Here is a 12,991-nt window from a genome sequence, read left to right on the forward strand (position 1 = left end):
TCTTCTGTCAATAGGTCTATCTGGCACTGCCCCCTCACCTATCCACTCCCAACAATATCTGCATCCTTCAAATCCCAGGCCTGCAGCCACACCACCATCCTGGGCTATATATAGCTCAATTAGTTTGGTAGCAGCCCCAAACTGGAAGCAGGGAGCCGGGCTCATGGACATCTGAATGCCTCAATGCAGCGGCACTAGTAATTGTGATACAACAGACAGCCATGGCCCTGTGCCCCTAGTCCAGCACATCCATTCACCATAGTTTAGGTTAATAGTAGTGTTTCCACGATCCAGACATATCCATGTCTTCTGCTATGGCCAATATAATGCACTTGATACACTAACATAATTTGAATGGTATGTTTACGTTTCTGGCGGCCATTTTAAAAACCATCTTTCTTTCAGTGACTGCCAATGGAACGAAGGAGTCATAACTAGCCAATTGACAGGAGTAGTAATATTGCCTTAATTCATCCAGTTGCCAATAACCAAGGCAGATTGCGCTTTGGGGGAAGGGTCTGCCGTAGAAAAGTTTTCGATGGACAATGCATATTCACTCTATGTTTTGTTTTGATGCTGCACACACAGGTTGCATATGGCATCCATCAATAGCCTATGTCCATTTGTAGGAGGGATACGCAGGTGAGCAAACTGCATCGTTCAGTGCTGTAGGTCTTTACTTATGGACTAGATTGGGAAATGCACCGAAAGTCCTGTAGTGTGTACCGTGCAGTAGCACAGTTCCCACGTATACAAAGCTTTAGTCGTATGTAGCAGTTTCTCACAAACATCTTAAAGTCCATTTTCCCTTTTCTTAGGCCAACGAGACCTAGCTTCATGATTTAACGGGGGGCTACATCTTGAAGATTGTGGGGTGTAAATAAAGTGCTTCACTGACTCTTGTTAACAGTTGTGCTAATTTATTCAACAGAAAGAGTACAAGAAAACATTGGAATCGGATATCAAAGGAAAGGGTCTATCGACTATGGGCACAGAAACCCCCGACTTTATGAGAGCAAAGAATGCCACTGACATTGCCAGCCAGGTCTGTATTTTTAAACTGATGTGCTTTGCAACAATGTATTTAGTAGAGTATATCATTGCAAAAAGCATAACAAAGAGAGAAACTCTGTGAGTGGGAACTCTTCCTCAAATCTCACGGTCCCCCTAGTCTCAGAGTTAGGCCCAATACCTATTCGCAGGATGATGAGAACGAATAAAGTTTCATGCGTGGAGTCCTTTCTTTATTTGTTTAGTTCTGATTTTACCCCTTTTTTGAAGGATCAGTTTTTAAAATGTAGACATTCTTTAGTAAAATCAATCAAGGCAATGCTTCGGGAAATGTGTTCACCGCTTAGCATCGATTGCCACCACTCCTCAGGCGATAGAGATTACTCGTTCTTTATACATTTGGCTAAATGCTTTGTCTTTAGTTCCATTAGACCCCACAGATAGTCACTAAATGCTGCAGTGTTTCCCTTCATTCTGACATCCTGCAAAATCTGCACGTCCGTAATATTGTCGGCCATTTTCTCCAAACTGCCAAGATCTCTCTCTTTGGCAGTAGGTTAAATCTAATCCTCTTAAAATTGGCTCAATAAATAGGGTCCGGGAATTTCTTTCTGTAGCTCACTGGTCAACAAAGGGAGGTCTTCCTACCCCAAAACATTGCATGACACTCCACCTGTATCAACTGGTTAGTTTCCATTAAGCAAGGTTCAGGAGTCACGTGACATCAGGTGATAATGTGAGTAAGAGGTATTGATCATGTCTCGGCACCAGGTGCCATATGAATTCCTTCGAGTATTCATGCAGTGAGAACAGCCAAGCCTTTTTTAAATACGTGTGTCCCTGACATGCAATGCTGTGATTTACATGTGTGCATCATGGATGGATGATGGACCAACAAACAACGCAATCTCTATAGCACAGCCTATGCAGCGTACCACATTTAGCCACTGGCCTGCAATGCTTTAAACCAGTGGTGGATTTACTGTGATTGAAGGATTTCTTAAAAGTGTTGAATGTATACAAAAGTATTTTCTTCCTTGACACTCATGGCAACAGAATTCCAGGTCTTAGGAGCCATAACTGAAAAGGGGCTTCCCTTGCCGCTAAATTTAAGTGAATAAGCAGATGTTGTTTACTTGGTTTCAGCGCTTGCTGAAGTACAAGAGATGCCTTCTCGGAATTGATTTTTAGGACAAGCAAGCAGGCCTTAGTTAAATGCTGGCATCACTGGATCGCTGATGTAGTTGCCTACTTTTTTCAAAGATATGGTTCATTTTCTGACTCCTCTACTGCGGTAGGCACCATGTCCCTGTATAATGATCTTTCATTTATACCATTTATGGATTTTCTAATGTGCTTAAACTGCAAAAGGTTGTTCCAAAGTGCTAGGCGACAGGGAGTGAACAGAATAATGAAGAGCCTTTTCGGAACGAGTGTGGCTTTTGCTTCCTTAGAAACCTAATAGGATCAGGTCCTAGGCAGACACTAATTGTGTTTCAAAAGGTGAAGCCACGCTGGTGAAATGTTCTGCCCCACAAGGCACATATTTCTGTTGGCAAACCAACCTCAGTCGTCAATAAGACTGCATCGTCTGCCAAGAGAATACCCTCAGCTAGGTCCTTTAGAATAGCTTTACAGACAAATTCTTGCAAAGATGGTCCTTTTTAGCAAAGAGCAGAAACATATCAGCCATATGTGTTTCGCTACTTATCTGCAAACTGTTTGGCCAAGTCCTTTGTGGCCTCTCAACTCTTTTGCCCGAGTCTTGGTAGTGGACCATTTTCCACACATGCAGGGCCGGGCAAAGACTCTCCATCGTACGTATGCAGACATGAAGAGGAACATGTCCTACATCCTTATAGTGACAAGTAAGAGAAGTAGAAAATACATAGGTCATATTTTTTAAAGCGATTATATTTTTTTATTGTGCTGATAATTGTGCACTATATTGCTAAAACATGTTCATTGTTACTTGCTGACTTCATCTCTGCATGAACTTAAAACGTCACATGGGGGAAGGAATGAATTAGCTGAACATAATGGCGTGTATGTTACTTCAGCAAAAAAAGACATCAAATCCCCTGTGGTTTACTGGCTCTGTTCTTCTTCCCTTCAGATCAAGTACAAGCATTCGGCAGAGATGGATAAGGCCAACTTCACCAGCGTTGTTGATACTCCGGAGATCATTCACGCCCAACAAGTCAGGAATCTATCCAGTCATGTAAGCAAGCGCCTCTACGAAAGTCCTTCTAATGGACGTCTTTCTGCGCCGTCGCGCTGCTTTTTTGTCTTGATTCTTGGGTAAAGGCCCTTGGTGAAATGCTGCGAATCGAGGATATAGTGTGCAAATGACAGTACATTGTGATTGGGCTCTTGCCACGTTTTTAGTAGCATCAAGACTCATGTAGTTGGGAAATCCCATGCTACTGATTTATAGTCTTAAATCCTATCAAAAACGTACCCAAATAAACCATATACTGATGGAATAGTTGAACCTGCTTAAGGCCAGCCTTTCTCTGCCTGGACAAGTTATGTTTCAGGAAGGAATGCTGCCCAAAATGGCTTGTTTCTACAATAAGTGATCCTTCTCGTCTCACAGTCCAGGAAATTCAAATATTTCCTTGTATATCACAACAATTTATTAATTCATTCATGGAACATTAAGAAAAATCATTTATAACAACATTAAAAGCTAATTGAAATATAAATACGAGACATGCATTTTGAACAAAGTGCAAATAGTGCCACCCAGTGAGGCACATGCCTCTAAAGTGCAAGTTCTGTTATTCAAACCAAACACAAGATTCCATGATTAACAATGTGCAAAGATAGACAAAGGGCTTCATCAGGAGTTGGGTGGTAGCCCTTAAATGTGGCGGTAACGCTATTAACGCCGCATTTAAGGGTCCGCCCAATCGAGTTGGGTGCAGTTTGGAGCTTTTTGCTGGAGGTAGAAAAAATCCAGGTTTCTGCCTGTTTTCAGTGCTATTACCGGCAGTGGTAACAGTGCCCCCCAACATCATTGGGTCCAGTGGACCCAATGGGTAATGGGAACGTACTGCTGCACCACTACTTGAGTATCGGTAACACTATTTGCGTTGGCGCCAAAACTCTGATAGAGCCCAAAGATAAAACAGTGCAAAATATTCAAATGACTGATATAGCACCTATAGGGTTCTGTATTCCCTAATATATGATGACTTGGCCCACAAAGAGCTGCTAAAGCACTGCCGCAGGTACTGAGCTTCACAAGAGGGGTGTGTTAGGTAGTCCACTCTGCAGCACCTCCACGGTGGCCCCACACTGTGCACGCTGCAGATATCTGCCAGTCTAGCATTCCAATCCTGCCATTGTTGCTCTGGGAGCATAGACACTGTTCCTGTGTCTTTGCTTTTAAAGCAGTTGGTAATCCATGCATACATCCACAATTATTTACTTGACGCTTTCTGTGACAACTCATCCAAGGGACAGCTACTATTGGAGTTATTCATTTATCGCCTCTCCTGTGGGTCTCTGCAAATGCTAAGGATGTTGATCTTTTCATCCTAAGACTTCTGACTCCTCTGGGCACTGTGGTTACCCATCTTGGAATTCTTCTCATTGCCACTTGCTTCAGTCCCAAAGTTTAGTTCATTAAATCCACCTTTTGGCTTTTCCAATTTGAAGGTACTGACAAACATACATATTCAATTGGGATTTCTATGTCGACTCGTGTTTCGGCTATAGGGTCTCCCTGGATTAGATATACCAGCCATCATCAGGATAATACAAATTCACTCAAAAGGGGTGCATGCCAATTTTAGGAAAAAAGAAAAAAAAATGTATGAAACCATCCTACACTCATTATTTGACTGTACATTCATTTGTAAATCTTGTGTGGGATTAACCACTTCAACCTAAACACTGTACAACACATACTTTAGAATCTCAGTTGTCAGCCTGGAGCCCATTAGGAATGGTCTTGGCCATAAAATAAATTGTTTCCTTTCCAAAAATACATTTCCTTTCCAAAACGTAGGGCGAAAGGGGAGAGGCTAACAAATTAACCAAAATAATCAATCCCAAAACCCACAAATCCTGCAGAGGTCTGAAGTGCGGACCGCCCATTAAAAACATTTAATGTGGCACTTTATTATTCTTAATGCCGCATTATTAAGACAACAGTCCTGTACCTTGGTTAATTCCAAATTGCATTCAATGGAATGCTGCTTGGAGGGGCTAGGGTCAACTTTGTCTGTGATTGTCCTTATCACACCATCAACAATGTCACGCAGAAGAAAAGCGGCTCTGCAATAGAATAAAACGCTGCTTTAACAACACTTTGTTTGCACAGTTCTTTCTTGAGGACTTAAATTAAAGCGAGAAAAGGAAAACAAACCCACCTGGATCACAAATCATTTGCACTGCTGCAACACACACATATTCTGTGCTCACTAACTCATTGCCGAACATACTCACTACTTCTGTGCTCTAAACGCGAATCACACGGTCCAGACCACCCGGTCATGCCCAGTCTTCTCAATTTCATGTCTAATCTCTTTCCTTCTTACGGAAATTGAGTTTCTATGTCCGTGACCCTTATTTTACAAAGAAGCTATGCCGAACGTACTAAATTGCCATGTGGCCAACAGGGAGGCCATCTTGGAAGCACTTTGCGAGGATCGTTAAAAAATCATTACTACTGGCATGCTAATATTGCGGCAGCGCACAACCCCAAATAGAGCGCAATATAAAGGTCCTATTTCCTTGTTTTTGTTTATGTCGGTTTTAGATGGTGATCCACAAAGAGGAGACATGCCTAAGTGCGTGATCACTGGAAATAGTGTCCAGACAATTGAGTGTGTTCTGATGGTGTGTTACTACGTGTCCCAGATACTGTTCTATCTCCAAAACCTTCTTTTAGGCTAGGAGGACCGGACACTGCAGCTTTTCATTAAGACCATTCAGATGAGTGCATACGCTCTGAATCCAGCGCTATTCCAATTTAAATAATCTATCAGAGATCAAATAATTGCAGCATTATGTCTTAATTGATCAATTACCAGCCACTGTACGTCATTTTTAGTATGATTAGCTGTGACATAGTGTGGTACCAATGGCGCAGTCATGGTCCTGGTATGGATCCGTGACCGATGTTCATTAATCCTGGTGACCACCTTTCTTGTTGTCATGCCAATATACAGTAGGTCACCAGGAGACTTAATCACACATATTACATTGGTTGATTGGCAATTAGTGAATTGCTGCAGTTGCCACAATAGAGTACCATTGACGAAAACATTGTTTTAACGGTAAATTGACAGATGCTGCAGGTGCCACATGGATGGTGGCCCATCACAGGCACTAGTGCTTGCTGCCAGGCAGCATGCAGAGTATGTAGTGCAAAGTTTGATAATGGAGTGTAAAGTCTTGAGTGAACAAGTCTATCTCGAATGTTCCTTCCATGTTTAAATGCAAATAACGGAGGCCCTACTGTGCATCCTGTGCTTGTAATCAGATTCCAATGTTGTCTGATTCATTTCTTAAGCTATGTAGTATGTTTCACAAAAGTGGTGACACAGACAATTTGATCTGGCTCTGTCTTTTTTTCCCGGGAGTTCAAAAGATCTTTGTCAGTAAAGCGTGCCCTCTTAGCTGATCTCTTAATCCACTTGAGGGGATATCCCCTGGCCGATAGTTTGGCTCCTAGAATAGTTGCATGCTGGTCAAAATCACTTTTCAGGGTACAGTTCTGCCTCATTCTTAGAAACAGACCATAAGATAAATTATCCCTCATTGATCTGGGGTGCTGGCTTGAGTGTAGTAGTAAAGCATTCAGATCTATTGCCTTACAATATAAGGTAGTATACAAACGCCCATTTAGATGGCCAATAAGCAAGTCCACAAATGGCAATGAATCCTTGTCACAATTGCAAGTGAACATCAAATTACTGTTGCATTGCTTAAGCCAGGACATGAACTCATGTAGTGTTGCTCTACTGCCTTCCCAAATATAGAATATATTGTTGATGTGTCTTTTCCAATGGCTGACTTGGCAGCCAAAAGGATTATTGTTGTAAATATAACAATCTTCAAAGTCTGCCATGTAGATATTGGTGAGGCTCTGTGCAAAAGCTGCACCCTTAGCGGTTGCATGCTTCTGCAAATAGAGTTCATTTGAAAACTGAAAAAAGTTTTTTCATAAGCCTATTTGTGGCACGCTCAGCACGCACCCTTTTGGTATAGTGTGAGGAGTGGGTCGACTGTTTAACTAATGTTCTAAGGTGTCAATAGCCTCATTGTTTGGAATATGCGTATACAATGACGTTCTTTCAAGGGACACCAAGTAAAGCAGAATAGGAGCATATGAATTTCAGCTATTTTTTAAAAATAATCGAAGCACTCTTTAACATTTGTTTCTCTTTGATGTTGGCTTGAAATATGTTCATCCAATTGCCATGATGTTTCCTTATGCATTGTACCATTGCAATATAAGAACCATAATCACATCAAATAAAAGCAGATGACAAGTTTCTCCTTCTTGATGTAGTGAAATTTACTCTTCATCACTTTACATGATTTTATTTGCCATTGCCTACAGTAGGATCATTCTGATGTATTACCATGATTTAGAATTAGCTTAACACCACATAATTCTCCCTTATGCTCTAGTACTCTAAAGTTATTAATTTTTTTTACAATGTTAGTGACAACAATAAGGCATAATATTACAGTTTTACAATACATTGTTGCAAATATGAAATGTTCCCTTGTTATGGTTTCCTTACTAAGACAACTAAAGTAGAACAAATGAACTGCACATGGACAGTAATAGGATAAGCTTCCAAACTGCATGTGCATCTTCAGGGCCAATATTTCAATATCAATAAATTGTCCTTAAATATTACTTATTGGATTAATATTTTATCATATCTTGCAGCACATTTCCAAATTAATTGTAATCTCTGTCGGGTTTTGTCAGTTATTATTTTAACATATTTGAGAAATGTTATGGTAAAACAATAGTTCTCTCTCCGATGCATTTTATTGCTAGGCGTTTTGAAAATGTGGTAATTCCTTTCCTGTCGGAAGAAAGAGTCAATGCAGTACGGTAGGATCATGGTTTTGTATTGGCGGAATCAGGAAGAGAACTGACACAACATTTCTCAAACAGAAATTAAAATAATAATTGACAAACCAGATATTGATTACAATTAATTTGTAATTTTTCTGCAAGATAGGATGCCATAGTAAACCAAAAAGTAATACATAACAGCAGTATATTTATTGATATTGAAATTCTGGCCCTGAAGGAGCACATGCAGTAAGGATGCTTACCTTTTTCTGCTCACAGTGTGGAACACGCATAGGCCATTTGTTTTTGCTTTAGTTGTGTTATTAAGGTAACTAAATGTTTTTCTTAGCAAGGAAACACTCCATATTAGCAAACGTTTATCAAGAAAGTGTATTTGTTTTGCCTTATTATTGTCACTAGCATTCGTTAATAAGTTAAGAACTTTGCAATACCAGACTGCTTGGTAGAATTGTGTGGTGTTCATGTTAATCTAGACTCAAAACAGTACGGTCTGAAGTGTTGCCATTCTTCTCTCTGCACACATATGAATCACAACTATTAATAGAATCTATTTGTTAATAGAAAACAACTTAACTAATTTGAGCATAGAAATACCCTAGTTTCACCATACAAATTAACCTAATAAATTATTTAGATTAATGTTATCTCATTTTATGGGTAATCAGATTCAGCATTAATGGATGTTTCTATCCTGCTACTCTCCATCGCCCCTGTGTGGCTGTATTCACCAAGATGAAATATGTGAATGTACAGGGAAAGTGTGAGGCAGGTTGCGTTATTTGAATTTAAAAAAAACATATACATTGTTTATATAAACAGTACAGTATAGTCAAAGACAGTTACATGCAAACAATATCTCCAAATGTATGTCCTTTTGATATGTATATAAAAAGAAGCAAACTCAAAACCTGGTGTCTGTTTCAACAGAAAAAGTACAAGGAAGAAGCAGAACGAACCATGTCTTACTATGTGCCAGTCTATGATACCCCAGAGATGCACCGAGTCCGGGAGAACCAAAAGAACTTCAGCACTGTATGTACAAGTAGCATCATTACTTTTCATCCACTTGTGATTGTTTTACTATTATGTATTTAGTCAAATGTTTCATTGTTATTTGCTGCGAAAGTATTTTAAAGGAATACTTTTATAGTGTCTGAAGTCTGTAATGTTCTTTGTGGTGATTTCAGCAGCTTAGGGTAAACATCTACCAAACATGTCTGGGGAAAAAATAGCATTCGGAAATAAATACCCATTAACTGATGATAGTTCTTGTATATCATTTAAAATCCTGGCATGCACATGACATCTTAAACAACCTATGTGTGTTTGCAGGAAAGGACAAGTGCATCTTCTTACTTTAGAAACATTTTGAACAACATGATTTCAAATATGTTAATGAAGTAATGAAATATAGCCATGATTCATCATATCATTGATAAGCATTTTTGGGCATGGCGCAATTCCAGAAATTCATGTATCAGAAACAAAGTACTACAATGTACCTTGCTTTGTTCCACTCCTACAAAACCAGAACAATTTCAGAATTACATTTTCTACAATGGTCAAAAAGAAGAGCTATGTGTATTTCTGTCAAATTCTTAACATCAGCTTTTTCTACTTTTTTATAGCTTCAGTACCAGTCTGAACTTAAAACCCTTAAAGGAAAAGTTACTGTTGTACAAGACACGCCAGAAATACTGCGTGTTAAAGAAAATCAAAAGAATTTCAGCTCGGTATATGTATTTTACACATTCTTAAAACCTAACCCAAATAATTTCATCTTAATTTTTGGAACTCCAATGTGTTAGTGTTTCTTGCTAACGTGACATCTGAGCCAGCTAACAGTTCCTGCCACTTACATTACTACTCATTGCTTTTAGAAGTCATTTTCTGTTCACTTACATACCTGAAATAATTATATTCTTTTTAATACCACCAAGCTGTTTATGTTACAAGCCTTGTTTTTGTGTTGGTTTGAGCAGCAATGTGACTTGTGTCTGTATGTGTTTGTCATGGAAATATGTCCGACTAGCTATGTGTTTTATGTTGTCCATTTTAGCAAAAGAAATATATTCTATCCCATGTGATAAGCATCATGTATTATGTGATTTTCTTTGATTGTTGTACAAAGAAAAGTATTCTTTTATCCTCCAGTACTCACATTTCTCACGTTTTCATGCCCACGAGTTTCCATTTGACCCAAAATAGCATTGAGGATAATGATGTAAAGAAATGGCCAATAATGTAGCAGATCTGAAGAAGAAAACATGTGTTTTTAGGACTGTTTGATTTGTTGATGAAAATTCACATGAACAGCTGAACAGTGCGTTCTCCGCTTTAACCACTTGTCTTCGTTCTGAATATTAAGATTTTGTATAAAGATGATGTTGGCACAGGAACAGCTATTGGGCAGACCCCTGAGATGGAGAGAATTAAGAAAACGCAGGATGCAATTAGCACGGTACTTTCCATGGATTGTAGTTCCTCACTGTGCTAATCCACCTGAAATAACAGAACACCCCCATGTTGCTGATCTACAGAGCTACGAGTGGCATAAATAACCTGGGATGTTAAAAATGATCACTTCAAGCAATTCCCTTTTTTTCTCACATAGTCAAATAATCCTCTGCTAACAATTTCGCTCTTTGCTGTTTTACAAGATAACCAATATTTTCTTATCAAGTTTCAGATTATGAATCCTTTAATGCTGTAATTATTAACCAGCTTTTCCCCCTTTAAAACAAAATAATCCAACCATGCCCTGTGCTGTAACACGACCAACACGCTGTTTCCTGTAACACATTTCAGTGCTTTGATGTAAGAATACAATTAATATTTTGGGTCTGTGGCTTTTGACATTTTTGGGTTGTGACCCAAAATAGAAAGAAGCAATATCCCAACACCCACATAAAAAGTAGTGGTATGCAAATTAATTTTGCACACTTTCCTTGTTTTCTGTTATATTAATGTTGTGTATTTGTGCCAGCACTCTTTATTGTTGCTACCATTTTCTTTTGTTTTCTTGCAATGTTCAGGTTTTAATTTTTTGTAGTGTTAGGCTCTCCTTTTTCTCTTTTGTTATGGACCGAAAGTAGAGTTTCTGTCATGCCTCCCTGGCTGAGAACCAGTGGTTTAGGCAAACGTGACTTCCTATGTGTACAAGAAGTGATTTGTGTTTACCATTGAGAGTCTGTCTTACAAGCAGTGTGAATCCATACTTACAAAGTATTGCAGGTAATTCCGGGTGCCCAATGGTACTTGCAGTTAGTTAGAGTCATAAGTGAATAAGTTCCTTGCTGAATGCAACCGTATGCCTTGTTGGGCCAGGTAAAATAAATAATATATTAGCACACCAAAGTTAATAGTAATCTCCTCTAAACCAGTCCGAATGCAGGCACTGTAGTCAATAACAGCCTAACAGCCACATTGCTTGTGTATTACCTTATAAAGCTCAGGAGGGCTCATTATCGCTTGAGATAATGCTCTTTCCCAATGTATCGCTCTTGGCTTTGCTTTAAGAAATAACTTGGGGGCAGGCGTCATCCAGCAGTAATGACCCCTTCCTCAGTCTATACTTGTTATGCTAAAAAGCTGCTGATGAGGGTTGAATCCTGCGCATTGCCTTTCTTACAGCTTTACAATGGGTATACTTTCATTTATGGATGTTAATCTACCAGCGATAAGGTACCGTGTATTCCTTGTTAAATCACTGCTTATTACCTCTTAGTTCTTTAAAAATCCCTTTACTCAGTTACACAAATGTACCTTTTGACCAGTCTTGTGACATCATTAGAATATACAGATACAGCTGTGGACTAATATTCCATCATATATATTAAAAGTATATTGTAAGCAGTTGCCATTTTCAAATCTCTTTGGTGACTGAACCAATACTAAGGATAATAACTGGTGCCCCATTGCACTTCCCCTCCAGTGTATCTTCTCTGCATGAAAGGATAACTCCCTGGGGTCAGTTTCCTTCAGTTGTACCCTGACGTGCTATTGGCTGATAACAGGCCTCTTACCCAGCCGAGGCAGGGCCCTAGCCCCAGATTGCCCTATATATTAGAATGCCTCTGACTGTCATTAGTTCAAGCAATGCTCAGTGTTGAGAGGTAACTGTACAGATGGAAGACCTCATTCCATGTGTCTAGATGGCCTGGCATGTTGAGGAGAGGGTAAGATACTTCTTAAAGCCAGACCAAAGGCTACATTGGGGTGTGCTTGGCCGGTGTGGTCGAGGTGTTTTTCTTGCATCCATACATGCAGCCATGTATGTGCCTGTTTAATGTGCTTAATGTACGTCCTTTTGTTTTTCTGTGTGTTCAATTTCTTAGGTTAAGTACAAAGATTCTCCCGGACATGGGACATCAATTCCTGACCTGCCGGAAGTGAAGCGCGTCAAGGAAACGCAGAGGCACATCAGCTCGGTAGTGGCTGATACTTTTGACTTCACCTGTGTGAAATGTTTACTCACCCACTCTACTAAGCCATTCTCCTTTTGCTTTCTAATGCTAAATACAGCATCCACCAAAGGCTGTCTTGGCACTGGTATGCATAGCCAGATGGACTGATGTGTGCAAACATCCATACCATGCACATTAAGTTAATGACACTGAGTGAGTCCCAAAATGACTGATGGAATCTAGCTTATGATTGTAGCAGAATCAGAATGAAAGAATATTTCGTATATCTAATTCATTATTTAAGGAACCACTCCCAGATGTGACACGACGTTGCTAGTCTGTGTTCAGTAATGAGGCAGCATACTTAACGTGTACACACATACAAACACACGATCTGCTTGTGCATTCTTACTATCTTCAGGTGGCATGTGTTGACTTTCGGTGCCACATTCATCTGTGTTCTTGAGAGGTCGTGGAAATTAGTGTGACCGGATGGCTC

The 12,991-nt window shown here is 39.6% G+C and overlaps 1 protein-coding gene across 30 annotated transcripts in view; it reads left to right on the forward strand.

The window, feature by feature from the left end:
• Positions 1-12,991, forward strand: part of NEB (nebulin) — a 359,744-nt gene that overhangs the window by 317,447 nt on the left and 29,306 nt on the right. For 20 of the 30 annotated variants that reach the window (XM_069616457.1, XM_069616464.1, XM_069616462.1 and 17 more), the window contains 6 exons: positions 932-1,045; positions 3,128-3,232; positions 9,014-9,118; positions 9,715-9,819; positions 10,455-10,547; positions 12,424-12,516. In XM_069616457.1, the coding sequence (XP_069472558.1) occupies positions 932-1,045; positions 3,128-3,232; positions 9,014-9,118; positions 9,715-9,819; positions 10,455-10,547; positions 12,424-12,516 (615 nt within the window). The remainder of the gene's footprint in view (positions 1-931; positions 1,046-3,127; positions 3,233-9,013; positions 9,119-9,714; positions 9,820-10,454; positions 10,548-12,423; positions 12,517-12,991) is intronic. The other 10 variants (XM_069616471.1, XM_069616481.1, XM_069616483.1 and 7 more) reach the window with 4 other exon arrangements.

This window comes from Ambystoma mexicanum, chromosome 9, assembly GCF_040938575.1.
Source record: "Ambystoma mexicanum isolate Mex_15411 chromosome 9, UKY_AmexF1_1, whole genome shotgun sequence".
In the NCBI taxonomy this organism is placed as follows: Eukaryota; Metazoa; Chordata; class Amphibia; order Caudata; family Ambystomatidae; genus Ambystoma; species Ambystoma mexicanum.